The 14,206-nt window shown below is 46.4% G+C and overlaps 1 protein-coding gene across 12 annotated transcripts in view; it reads left to right on the top strand.

The window, feature by feature from the left end:
• Positions 1-14,206, top strand: part of LOC128350452 (WASH complex subunit 2A-like) — a 155,546-nt gene that overhangs the window by 70,983 nt on the left and 70,357 nt on the right. For all 12 annotated transcript variants that reach the window (XM_053308809.1, XM_053308812.1, XM_053308817.1 and 9 more), the window contains 2 exons: positions 4,842-4,963; positions 6,661-6,753. In XM_053308809.1, coding sequence (XP_053164784.1) covers positions 4,842-4,963; positions 6,661-6,753 — 215 coding nt within the window. The remainder of the gene's footprint in view (positions 1-4,841; positions 4,964-6,660; positions 6,754-14,206) is intronic.

Below are 14,206 nucleotides of genomic sequence, written 5' to 3' on the forward strand. Positions count from 1 at the left end.
TCAGCAAGACAGGGACTCTAGGGGGAGGGGGAGCAAAAGAGGAAAATGAGGGCTCCCTCATCTTCTTCAGAGTCATCCTCTCCAGGATGATCCATAATCCTCCTCCTAAAAGTCAAATAAGCATAAATATGCTAAAAATGCCAAGTCTTCCATTAAGGCAAAGAAAAACAATAAAGGCAGCAATACAGCTCCAAATAATGATGCACCTCATTCTTCTGAAGTCTCTGACTATGATTCTCCTGACTCAAATTCTAACAATCAAGATACTAATGGGCCTGATCCTATTCCATCTACACCGCTAGATATTTTTCCATTGGATCTTGACCAGGATCATGCTCCAGTGAATGTTATGCCTTTGGATTCTGATCAGGATTCTAAGGAGGATGGAGAATGGTAGGATGACTAAACAACTGACTCTTACTCTGCTTCCTCAAGGTTATTTATAGCAGAGGATTTTCCTCCCCTTATGAATAAGGCTATCACCACTCTGGGATTACCTTTCCTTTTACTACTTCAGAATCTCTTCCTCCTCCTAAAAGAGGAGCCCTGGTCTTCCCTAAACACAAAACAGAATACATCTATATTCCATTTCCTGAATGCTTTATGGATGCAGTTAAATAAGAATGGCAATTATCTGCATCCAATAGGAAATCCTACTGTAGCTAGTAAATTTTATAACTTACAATCAGATATATCAAACCACTTTAAAGTACTCCCCACAGATGCTCCTGTGGTAACCCTCCTATTTGAATCAGTCCTTCCACGAGATGGGGATAGCTCTTTGAAGGACCCCAATGACAAGAACTGTATCTGCTCATAGAAAGGCTCATGAGGCATCATCTCTCTCAACACGTTATTCTGCTGCCTCTTTCATCTTGTCCAGGGCCTCCATATTGTGGTTGGATGAGCTGATTCACAATCCACGCTCTGATCAGACATATCTCAGACAAACATTGCTAAAAATTCAGAAGGCTCCACTGTGGTAGCACAACACAACTTGTAGCTGCAACATTGGCATGTGCCCTATAATGGAACTAAATTGTTTGGGGATGAACCCCTCAAGGACATCTTAGTAGAAACCAAAGATAAGAGAAAAGCACTACCTTCTGCTCCTCATAGGACTGACAGGAATCCAGTTAAATGGTCTTTCCCATTTTTTTGATCTTTCAGGAGTTCATTCAGACGGAAGGACAGGGGACTTACCTTGCATGTCACTTAGAACAGACAGTGCCCTACTAACACATCCTTTACTCCAGAATACTAGGCTTTCAAAGACCAGCCCCAAAATTTGAAACAGCAGTCCTGACTCCCAGCTCCCTGGCACAGGGGTAGGGGTGGGAATTGCCCGTCAGCACCTTTCCATACTTGAGAGTCTACCACCACGGACCAGTGGATGCTGCTCACAATTCAGTTAGGGCACAGGATAGAATTAAATGCCATTCGCCCCATCTGCTTCCTTCCAACTCCCAAATCTCACTCGTGTACTAAACCATTAGACCTTCTGTTGGCCATCCAACATCTTCTCTCTATAGGCGCTATAGAACCGGTAGCAGTTCTTCAGCAGTGGGTGGGCATCTATTCCATCTTATTCATAGTACCCCAAAAAGATGGTTCCCTCAGGGCTGTGCTTGACCTCAAGTTCCTCAACAAGTGGGTCAAGTGCAGGTGGTTCCGGATGGAAACTCTGATTTCTGAATGGAAACAAAGCGGAGTCCCTTCATCGTAGTCTCCATAGACCTTACAGAAACATACCTGCATTGTACCCATTCACCCTGAAAGTCACCACCTACTGAGATTCAAGTATGCAAACAAACATTATCAGAACAAGGCACTTTTGTTCCAGCCCCACGGATCTTCGCAAAACTCCTAACCCCTTTTGTGGCACACTTCATACTTCAGGGCATTTGGATCTTTGCTTTTTTGGATGATCTCCTGATTAAATCTCAGACGCATTGACCTGGAGGTCACTCTGCAGGCCTTAGACACTCATGGTTTCCTGGTAAACAAAGACAAGAGACATCTCAACCCTCATGTTAGCTGTACTTTCTTGGAGTCTTGATAGACATCCTTTCTGACTGTTCCTTCCTTCCTCTGAAACAGATTCAGGAACTTACAGATGCTATTCACTCTCTGCAGTTCCATAGGTTGATTCCTCTGCCAGCATTGGCATGCCTCCTAGGTCAAATGGTGGAATCCCTAGACTCTGTTCCTTAGGCTAGATTTTATCTACATCCACTTTAATGGCTCCTGTTACCATACCGACAGGACATACAGTAGCTTGGAAGATGGGGGTAGGGGAATAAAGGTACAGCTTCCTCTGAAAATTCTCCAGTCCCTCTCCTAGTGGACCTCTCCAGCACATCTCTCAACAGGAAAATAGTTCCTGGATCCATCGAGAATCATCCTCGTCACCACTGTGTGTCAATTAGGATGGCATGCCCATTGCTTCACAGCCCAAGACAAGTGGTCTCCACTGGAGCAATTGCACAGCATAAACTGGAACACAGAGCCATTTATCTAGCACTCCTAGCATTCAGAAAAATTATCTCCCAGCAGCATGTCCTCATCTGTACCAACACCACCACAGCAAAAGCAATCGCCAGGGGCACACTAGGTCCAAGTCACTCCATCAAGAGTTGGTATGGCTTCTTCTATGGGCAGAAACCTATTTGGCATCCGTCACTGCACATCATGTCAAGGGAATTCTCAATTTGACCGTGGACTGGTTCAGCCGCATGGACATTCACCCAAGCAAATGGAACCTGAAGTAACAGACATTTGACCTCCTACTGCGCCATCTAGGACATCCCGAGGTTGATCTATTCACTTCACCCAACAATATGAAGCTAAACAGATCCCTTGCTCGATTCCCTTGCAAATGCGCAGGGAATTCCCTTCTGCCACACAAGGCAGAAGTTATTCTAGTAGCACCATATTGGCCAAGGAGACACTGGTTTCCAGAAATCCTCAACCTGGCAATTTTGGATCCTTGGTGCCTTCCAGTGACACCAGATCTACTCCAGCAAGGTCCAGTTTTACATGGTTGCGGCTGGACGCCTGGAGATTGAGCAGAACATCTTGAGCCAGCATGAATATTCTTGTAAAGTTCTCAAACACTATCTTGGCTTCTCTTTGACCATCTACCAATCATATATACCAATACACTTGGAGACCGTTCTTGTGCTGGTGTGTCCGGCATTCTGTATCTAAAGGCAATGCTGGCATTCCAGAACTTCCACAGTTTCTTCAAGATGCCTCGCTAAGGGTTTAAGGGCTAATACATCTAAGCATCAAGCAGTCTCCCTTGCAGGCCTTCTTTCCGGCCTTTCAAAAAAAGGCCTACTTTCACACCCTCATTTCAAACGTTTCTTCAGGAGAGCCACTCTTTTTAAAATCTCTGCCTACTGTCTATTGATTCCATTCCTTGCACCTACACACAATCTTACGTGTCCTCCACATTGCACCATTTGAGCCCAATCAATCTATTCCTCTACTATTACTTACTTTCAAGTTTGCCTTCCTAGTCGCTATAACCTCTGCACAGGGTCTCAGAACTACTGACTCTCTCAACCAACAGGAATTTCTGTATATTATCCCTGGACTCAGTCTGCCTCATACCAGATGCTTCATTTTGGCCTAAAGTATCTTTGGCCTTCATTCAGTCTCAGGATATCCCAATCTGGTACATCTGTGAGGAAAAGCATGCCACAAGTTGGATGTTCACAGGTGTTTAAAGGTCTACAGACAGTGTACTGCACTCCACCAGTCACAGATGCACTGTTTATTTAGTTCCTGCCATCTTCTATGGGAAAAGCTATCTGGTCTTCCACCATAGCCAAGTGGATCAAGGCTTTTATTGCCCTGGCATATGAAGGCACAAAACCCTCATTCACCAACTTGGATAATAGCACAATCTACAGGATCCACAGCCACATTGGCAGCATTTTCTACTAATACTCCATAGAGATCCCCTTTCCACTTTTACTAAGCACTATAAACTTATGTCTCTGCTCAGGCAGGAAAGATTTGCAACAGATTCCCCCCCACCCCACCTTGCAGAGTTACAGATGCTCCTGCTCATTTTGGCTAGCTGTGGTATGTCCCACTAGAGAGGTCCTTATCCAGCATCAGAGAAAGGAGTATTGGTTATTTACTGTGAAGGCTTTTCTTGCTGCTGGATTCGAGGACATCTTGGCCCACTTATGTCTGGCCTACTTCGGGAAACATTCCTTATGTTCCTACTTCTTTTCTGTGTCTTGTTGTTTCTGGATTGCTACATAATATAGTGTCTCTGTCAGCATGGTTTTGGATAATCAGAACTGGGTGGGGTTCTCCTTCCGAGGCTCTTAAAGCTTTGACCTAATTTGCATAGTCCTGCCTCTGGAGCACATGGGAAGGATAACCCACTTGAAATGGCCTCTAACCCAGCAGCAAGAAGAAGCCTTCATGCTAAGTAACCAATGCTCCTTTCTCTGTTGCTCCAGAGGGGCAGATCTAGACCTAGTCGGCTTATGTTACAGGAGAGCAGATTTCAGCTGACCATTAAAAGAAACTTCTATTGGTAAGAGCAGTTCAGCAATGGAATTGGTTACGGGGGAGGGATGGAGTGGGCTCTCCCTGACTTTTTGATGAAAGTGTCTGCTGTACACATTTCAGAATTTATGTTTGTCACAGTCTCAGTCACACAGTACATGTAATGTGTGATACAACAAAGCAGGATCAAGGTGGTTGTTTTCCCTGCCCATATTTCTTTATTGTGTCACTATTTTCTTTGAAAGATGACTTCTTATATAGCTGCTAACTCTTTTCAAATGGAACATCTATGCCTTGCTTTCAAACAGCCAAATACGCAGCTGATCTTTTTGAAGATGTTGAGGGGAACCTGTTCAAGGAAAAACCTGATACTGCCAATACTGGAAGCTATGCAGCTGAAGAAAATAAAGAATTTATAACAGGAGACAAGGTAACCAGACAGCAGTTTGTTTTCTCTGTTGGTGGAAGAGGGCATTCAGGATGTTTATATACTTCTGCTCACATAGAGGATGGCTTATGTAAATTAACAAAGCTTTAAGAACCTAGTGGAGGTGATCCTTCCATGTTTTTCTATCCTGTCTGTTCTAGAGGCAGTCACTCCAACATCTTTCCTAAAAATTTAGTAATATTTCTATTCCTATTGACTTTGTTCTTCTGTTTGAGTACATACCCTCCCATTGGGTTAAGCTACAAAAAAAAGCTTTTGGGGTTCCTGGGACAAATACCCTTCTGCATCTAAAAAATGCTTTCTCTGCTGAAATCTCCAGACAGTTATTCTGTTCCAAGCTAAGCCAGGGTCTCTGCCAAAGCAGAGATCCAAGAGAGCACCAGAACTTGGGCAGCTCTAAGGACCAGAGCGAAGTAGAGCAGCAAAGGCTGAGCAATGCACTCACACTTTTTCCTTGGTCTTTGAGGCCTAAACCAAGATGGGGAGGATGGAGTGCCTTGTACCAGAAAAGTTGCCACACAAAGATGGAGGGCAAGCTATAATGTCACAGCTTGTGACATTGCACAACATAATTACTGATCATGTGACAAGTCTGTTAAGGCATCAGACTTAGGTTTCAGTTTCTGAGCTTTGTGGAGCTTGAATGAAATAGCCTTAACTCTGTTCTATAACCAGCAGATGTTTTTGACCATTAAATTTCCACGGTTTGTGAAAAGGAAACGTATCATTAACAGTGTTTGCAATCCAATACCCTCTCCAATGTAACATTTAGTGCTGACTCTAGGGAGAGAATGAGTAAATGGTGTTATGTTTTATATATTTATGATACAGTTGTATATTTTGCATTATAGTAGAGTCTTAAAATCATCATTGTGATATAGTACAGTAAGGCTCTCCACATAAACAGTGTGGCGAGCCTAAAGGGGTTTTACAGGCTTGACCCACTCTCCCCACAGATGAGCAGGGAGCCCACCCTGTGCGGCTGGATCGGCCACCCACACGATTACTGGCTTCGTCATGGAGCCGGCTGAGGCAGCAGGGTTCGGGTTCCCAGTCCCCGGAAGTCCCAGAATGCCCCATGTCAGTGCGTGGGGCATTCTGAAGAGCCCCCCTGATGCTGGGAGGCTTGTTGCCTCCTGGTCAGGGGCTACTTGTGAGTAGCCACGGTGCGGAGCCAAACCATGGCGACACACAATCGGAGAAATGGGGTTAGTATAGTGCGTGCTCTGCTAACCTTGTTTGGAGGGAGGCATTTAAGTTGGCTTGCCCCCAGGAGCTGCACAGCTCCCGTTGCAGCACACGACCAGCTGAAACTGGGCTGAGCTTCCTTAGCCCAATTTCGACTGGTCATGGGAATAACCTCAGTGTATATAACAGCATCTTGGAATACAGGACTCTGGGAAGCGTAGGCTTTTCCAGCACTTCCCCCATAGAACTCTGAGGGGAAGGTGCTAGGAAGGACTATACTTCTCAATGCTCCATCTCCACCTTTCAAATTGGCTTTGAGACTTGACAGGGCTCTGTTTCTCTGAAAGTATCTTAAAGGTACTGGGGAAAGCCCAGAGGGAGGTTAGCATGGTGGAAATTTTTCCTCATATTGGGGATTTCTTGCCAAAGTGGTCACAATAGATTCAAAAATCTTACAAACTGTCTGTGTGTGTCTGGTTTTTTTAAAAAAGAGGCAACAATCTTCTGCTGAAAACTTCAAGCCTTTAACTCAGACACCTTCCAGAGACCACAAAAGCCTGTTTTCTGATGAAGAGGATTCTGAAGTAAGTACTTAATTAAACTGCTCAATTCTGTGTCAAATCAACAACCACAGCAAGTTCTTGTGTGAACATGCCCTAGTTATAATAAAAGATCTGGGTCAAGATCCATAAGAATGGGTTCTGTGCCTGCGCAGAGACCACGCGGTAGCCATGCCTCAGCTTGTCAAGGCGTCCAAGCCCCGCCCCCACGCTAGCAGCATGCTATTTAAGGGCAGGCTGGGCGCCATCTTCCTCAGTTCTTTTCCGACCGCCATAGCATTTAGACTTCGGTCTGCCGCCTCCTGTTGGTTAAGTTCCTCCGTGAGCTCATCTGTTTCTAAAAAAACCCAAACAAACTTTGATTATTCCGTATATGACCTTGGACTGACTGACGATCTATGATTCGGTAAATTGACCACGTTTTTGGCTGACAAACTTGACTGGCTTTTCTGACTCGGAATGCCCCTGACCACCTGATTGCGCTCCCCATCATGGCTGAGGAGAAAAAGTCCTTCAAAAGTTGTGCCGGCTGTAAAGCCAAGCTCCCCTCAAAGGACTTACACGACTTGTGCTTACTATGTCTGGGAGAAGAGCACAATGTGTCAACCTGTCGGATATGTTTGTCATTTTCGAAGCAAACGCGCAAGAATAGAGCACTTCGACTGAGGGCCACCATTTATGACCATGTCTTAAGTCCTTCGACACCAGGAGAGCTGCATTCGTTGGCTTCGAGGTAAAAATCACCTGCGAAGTTGGCATCGGCACCTCCCTTGAGATCTATGCCCCATCGGTTGAATACCACCAAATCGGCCCCGGTGTCGACGCCGGCCCGCCCGGCATCACACCCCTCCGCTTCAACATCGACAGCGCGCATTATTTCTGCGACACCGACTTCAGCGTCTAAATCCGCTCATGGACCGTCGAAGCTTACACACTCGGCCTCGACATCCAAACAGTCTCTCTTGACGTCAAAGTTTTCCAAGCACCGTGCCTTTTCTCATGCGTCTTCACCTTCTTCAAAACAAACTTAAGCACCGTGCCTCATCGCCTGTGTCTCCACCTCCATCAAAACGCCAGAAGACAATTGATCTAACATGTACCCCACCTCCACTGTTAGCCTCACATTCGCCCTCGGCTCTATGCTGCTTCCCAACATTGGAGCCGGCGCTGGGAACTTTGGTGTTGACAATGGCCCAGCATCCACCTCCGGCACCATTGTCTTCGACATCGTGAGCCAGATCCCTGTCTCCTGCAAGGACGCCGGTCTCTTTTTCGGCTCCAACGTCACTGAGACCCCGAAGTACTGCGCAGCCGGTGTTGACTCCCCATACTCCTATGGTTTCAATGTTGACAAGGGTGTCTCCTAGTTGTCCGACCCCGTTACTGACCTTCAATGTCGATGATGATGAGACTCAAACCAATGCGACGGCTGCGTTAGATCCTTCAACCGCACAGACCTTACTCTTGATGCTGGACTCTACCTCGAGCACCCCATCGACATCTACCTTTAAAGGTTTTCCACCGTCAACTGTTGAGGCAGATGCTACAGTGGTTCCATCGGGGAACACCTTATCAGCTGTCCACCTACATGACTCCTCGACTTGGCACACTTGTGGCTTCACGCATCAGACTCCAGCCACGGCACCTGGAACTAGCGGAATGGGGACCTGTTCCCCTGGTGCCGCATATTCTGATGAACCAACAAGGGCATGGAGGCCATATACGCCTCTCCCCTCAACACTGACAGTCTCGACACTGCCTCAATGACCTTTGAGGATTCCATCCTATGTGACAAAAGCATCTCAGACCCCATGGGTACGGATCAGCAATGTACACAAACCATAGTACCACAAACGTGCTTGCCACTCTCTCCGTGGAACATCACCGCGGAAACACAAACTGTTCTGCTCTCTTCGCCGGTAGCATCTGAATCGGAGCATTATGGATCCTCTGACTTTGAGTCGGATCCAGAAGATAGAGATTCCCTTGTAGACCCGCCAGTGGATGTACCTCCTGAAACATACATATCCCCTAATGAGAAGATGAAATTACAAGCACATTCGTGCCATGGCAGAGGCTCTTGGCCTGGACATTCGATCACAATTGTCTACAATTAATGATCTGGTGTACAACTTCATGTTACAGACACAGTCTACCCAACCTGTGGCCTTACCCATGCTTCCAGTCATTACTAGGGCAGCTAAATGCGCATGGGAAGTACTACACACCTCGACGCCAATGAGCAAAAGGTTGGAGAGCTTGTACCGTATACAAGAAAAAGATAACACTTATTTTTTAAAGCACCCTGCACCTAATTCTTTTGTGGTAGATTGTGCAGCCTCCTCAAAGATGGGAAAGCGTTACTCAACACCTCCTGAGAAGGAAGGCCGCAAACTGGACTTACTAAGCAGGAAGATTTATTCTACTTCATGCCTGTCCATTAAGGTAGCGAACTATGCGGCCTGTACAGCGAAATATTGCCACAGCATTTGGGAAATCCTGCAGAATGAGCTTGACTCTTTATCCCCAGAAGATTTCAAGAAAAAGTACCAACAGACTCTTGAGAGGTCAGCGGAATTAACGCGACAACAGCTGAGCATTGCTAAACACCTTGCAGAATCAGAGTCCTGCTCCTTGACTGCAGCCGTTACACTCCGCAGGCATGCCTGGTTGCGTTCTTCCAGCCTCCAGGCAGATATGAAAGAGAAAATCGAAGGACTGGCATTTGATGGCACCGGACTTTTCAGTGAATCCACAGACTTAACTATGGAAAAGCTTAAAAAGTCAAAATTTGCTGCCAAGGCATTTACAGCTCAAGCTTCCACTTCAACCTACAATCCAAAGTATTGGTCTTACTCGGGAAGACATCGGACTTCATTCCGCCAACAAGACCATCGAGACTTCAGGAGACCATACTCATCTTACAATAAGTGTCCCTATCAAGGCAAAAACAAGTCCTCTCAGTCTCAGAGATCTAAGCAACCTGAATCCCAAAAGCGTCTTTGAGATTCAGGACTACCCACGGACACCACTTCACTCCCCATCCCCGCCAGCAAGGCCTTACCACCAGCGCCAAGCAACAACATCAAGCTGGCAAGCCATGCCCCTGCATGGCACCGCATAACATCAGACCGCTGGGTCTTGAAAATAATTTTGTCAGATTACGCTGTAGAGTTCAAGACCACTCCTCGTTATTCGGGGATGAGGACTACTCCACCCTCAGAAACCTTACGGGAAGAGGTACAGGAGTTACAGTGGTCCCTCTACTTACGAAATTAATCCGTTCCGAATGCACATTTGTAAGTCGAAAAATTCGTAAGTCGAAAAGCGGTTTCCCATAGGAATGCATTGGGAACGGATTAATGCGTTCCGGAGCCTAGAAAAAAGACCCAGACCCCCAGTAAGGCTTGCAAACTGCACAGGAACATTTCTTTTCAAGAATAAACAGGCAGTAAACAGGCAGGCAAGTCAAGGAAACCGCATGTAAAATTTGTAAGTCGAGGAAACCCCATCTAAAAATTTGTAAGTCGAGGAAACCCCATCTAAAACCGGATCTAAAACTGCCGTTTGTAACTCGAAAAATACTTATGTCGAGTAGTTTGTAAGTCGAGGGACCACTGTATTGGAGAAGGGTGCAATCACCTCGGTTCCGTGGGTACGCAGGTGGGAGGGATTCTACTCTTGCTACTTTCAAATTCCAAAAAAGGATGGGGGGATCCGTCCATCCATCCATGATGGATCTCCATCGCCTAAACAAGCTGATCAAAGTAAGGAAATTTCGAATGATGGCGTTGCAAGAAATACTTCCGTTGCTCCAAGGCGAACAATGGTTTGCAACTCTGGATCTGAAAGACACCTACTTTCACATCAGCATCAGCATCAGGGAACACCACAAAAAATATCTCCGATTCACTGTGGAAGATCAAGTGTACCAATACACAGTATTGCCATTCGGACTGTGCACCGCCCCCCGGGTCTTCACCAAATGTATGGTGACCAAATGATCGCCCATCTCAGGACCCGGGGTGTGTGTGTCACTATTTACCCGTATTTGGACATCTGGCTTCTGGTGGCCAGCAGCAAAGAAGAGTTACTTTCACAAATTCAGTGTGTATTATAACTTCTCCAGGAACTCGGAATCGAAGTAACCTGGAAGAAGTCGCACCTGGAGCCACACCAAAGGATCACATTCATTGGTGCGGTCTTGGATATGATAGCGCAAAAAGCATACTTGCCAAGGTACAGGCTCGACTGCATCCAGAATCTAGTCCATCTCTTCCAACAACAACCCAGGCAACCAGCATGACTCATACAATGGCTTCTTGGTCTGATGGCATCATGCACAGCAGTGGTTCCTTACACTCGCCTGAAGATGCAAAAACGTCAGCTGTGGTTCCTGTCCGTCTTCCATCCCATCCAGGACGACCAAGGGAAACACTTAGAGCTGCCTCTACAAATCCTGAGATCGCTTACCTGGTGGTCAACCCCAAGAAACCTTCTGAGTGAGTTTCCCTTCAAGGCTCCATCTCTTGCAGTTTGGCTGACGACCGACGCATCTCTCGGTTGGGGTGCTCACTGCAGTGGTCATTGAACGCAAGGGAAGTGGTCTCGGACACAGTCCCAACTTCATATCAATTTTCTAGAATTACTGGCAGCCTTCCAAGCACTGCAAGCTTTTCTGCCGCTCGTCCAGAACCAAGTGGTAGAAGTGCAACTTGACAATACAACAGCCCTGGCATACATCAATTGCCAAGGGGAGACTGTGTCTTGAAGCTTGTGTGCCCTAAGTGTTCAACTGTGGCATTGGTGTATCTGGCATCAAGTCACACGCATGGCGATACACATCAAGGGTCTGGACAACGTCCTGGCCAACAATCTCAGTCGCGTGTTTCTGCTGGAACGTCATCACGAATGGTCCCTCAAAGAGGACTGTATAACTCCCCTCTTCGACCGCTGGGTTCAGCCGACCATAGACCTCTTCGTGTCTACCTTGAACATGAAATGCGTACACTACTTCTTGAGGGCGGGACATGATCTTCAGTCCCTGGGGGATGCTTTCCAACTGGATTGGTCCTGGGAGATACCGTATATGTTCCCTCCACATCCAATAATCAAACGGGTGGTTGCCCAGCTACTGGCCTCACCTACTTAGGGGATTCTGATAACACCTTGGTGGCCCCGCAAGCCATGGTTTCCTCAAGTACTCAAATTATCACGGGGTGGTTTTCTTCATGTTCCTCAAGTACCGGACCTCCTATCCCAAGACAGTGGAGTAGTCTTCAACCCAGACGTGCAGACTCTCCATCTCACCGCCTGGCTAATCGGATGTTAGACCATATCCTGCTAATCAGCACAAATCTTCCACCAGACGCAACTACTCAAGCAATAGGTGCAGATTCAAGATTTATGCAAGAGCACATGGTTTCTTCCCCTTCTATACGGGATGTTCTTCTTTATCTGTCCACCTTGAAGTCTCAAGGCCTGGCTAACGTCTCCTTGAAATCCCATCTGGCAGCACTTTCATCAAAACATCCTGGCTGGGAAGGGAAGACCTTGTTCTCACATCCACAAAGTAAGGCCTTCCTAAAGGGGCTCTCTAATGTATATCCACCCATTCGAGCTCCAGTCCAACCTTGGAGCATTTCCCTGGTTCTCTCATCGCTAACTCAGGCTCCTTTTGAGCCCATGACCTCTGCACCCATGAAGCTCGTTTCCTTGAACATTGCATTCTTGGTTGCCAAAACGACAGCGCGCCAGGTTAGTGAACTGACTGCACTGAGAGTGGATCTGCCCTTCACTAGTTTCTTTCCGGAAAAGGTCCTAATGCGTCTGGACCATGACTTCTTACCCAAAGTTGTTTCAGACTTCCCTCTGAACCAGGATATAGTCCTCCCCACATTCTTCAGGAACCCTTCAACTGCATAGGAGCGATCTATGCACTCACTAGACGTTCGCAAGGCGTTACTATACTACCTGGATAGAACTAAAGACTTTCACACATCTTCACGCCTTTTCGTGGCTTACAAGGGCTCAAAGAAAGGGACCAGCATCACCAGGCAGAGATTATCCTCATGGCTGGTCGAACTCATCAAATTTACCTTACCGGGCAAAACGCCCCCTGAAGCTATCAAGGCCCATTCAACCCGTGCCCATGCTTCCTCGGCCGCACACCTTTTGGGGATATCTTTCAAGGACATTTGCAAAGCAGCTACGTGGTACACGGAGATACCCTTTGTGAAGCATTACGCGCTAGATGTGCGCTCTGCTGCAGAGGCTAACTTTGGGAGAAGTGTTCTTAAAAGGGTGTTACAATAGCCACTACTGCACCCTCCTCCTTTGGGGGAGCTGGCAAGACACCCATTCTTATGGATCTCGACGGGTCTTGATCCAGATAAACAGGTTGCTCACCTGTAACTGATGATCTGGAAGAGATCCGTCGACATCCATAAGACCCTCCCAAACCACCCCTCTGCAGTAGGGCTACTCTAGGTGCGTAATGGTATGTAGGCCATTCCCTAAACAGATATTTCTCTGATGAACTCACCTTCATAACTGGATGGTTGTCCTTCATGGCGGTCGTCCAAAGAACTGAGGAAGATAGCACCCAGCCTGCCCTTAAAGAGCATGCTGCCAGCGTGGGGGCGGGGCTTGGATGCCTCGACAAGCTGAGGCATGGCTACTGCGTGGTCTCTGCGCAGGCGCAGAACCCATTCTTATGGATGTCGACGGATCTCTTCCAGATCATCAGTTACAGGTGAACAACCTGTTTTTGTGTTTTCCACTAGGTATTGGTTGTCTGTGAAGTCTTCCAGCTGTGATTGACTTTGTATCTAATCATTGATATTTGAAGGCTAAGTGTAAGCTGCTTCTGAGCAACAAGGGTGATAATTTCTTTATACAATTCACCTTAAAGATGATCAGATAACAGGCATTTAACAATTCCACTGTTTGAAGACATTTGCTATACAGGCAAACCTCATTACTTTGCGGGTTCTGTTCCTCGCCTACTACCGCAAATAATGAGGCATTATGCCTATGGCAAAAGGGGGGTTAGGTTCCAGTATGGACCCCAAAGATGGAAAAAAATGCAGGGAAGCTAAGATAATTATAATGGTTTACTGTACTCACATGTGCTCAGGATTCTCCCCCCCGCCCCGACAACCTGTGAAATGACTGTGAAATCACAGAAAAAAATGTTTTGATTTGTTTTAAAGAAATGAGCCACAGAATGGCTCTTCATGACAAAATGGTGTCTGGAAGTGATCTCTGTGGTCACTTGCGGCCCTCTAGGGACCGTGGATAAATGGGTTTTTAACCCTTTTGTATCCACAGATAATGAAAACGAGTCAATTAGACACCACGGATAATGAAAACGAGTGTCAAATACACAAAACTGTGGATATAGAGTCCACAAGTAATGAGATTTGTTTGTAACAATAAATATTATATTAAATCATTGATCAACAGCTTCCAAAAA

The sequence above is a fragment of the Hemicordylus capensis genome, chromosome 3, assembly GCF_027244095.1.
Source record: "Hemicordylus capensis ecotype Gifberg chromosome 3, rHemCap1.1.pri, whole genome shotgun sequence".
NCBI classification, from domain to species: domain Eukaryota; kingdom Metazoa; phylum Chordata; class Lepidosauria; order Squamata; family Cordylidae; genus Hemicordylus; species Hemicordylus capensis.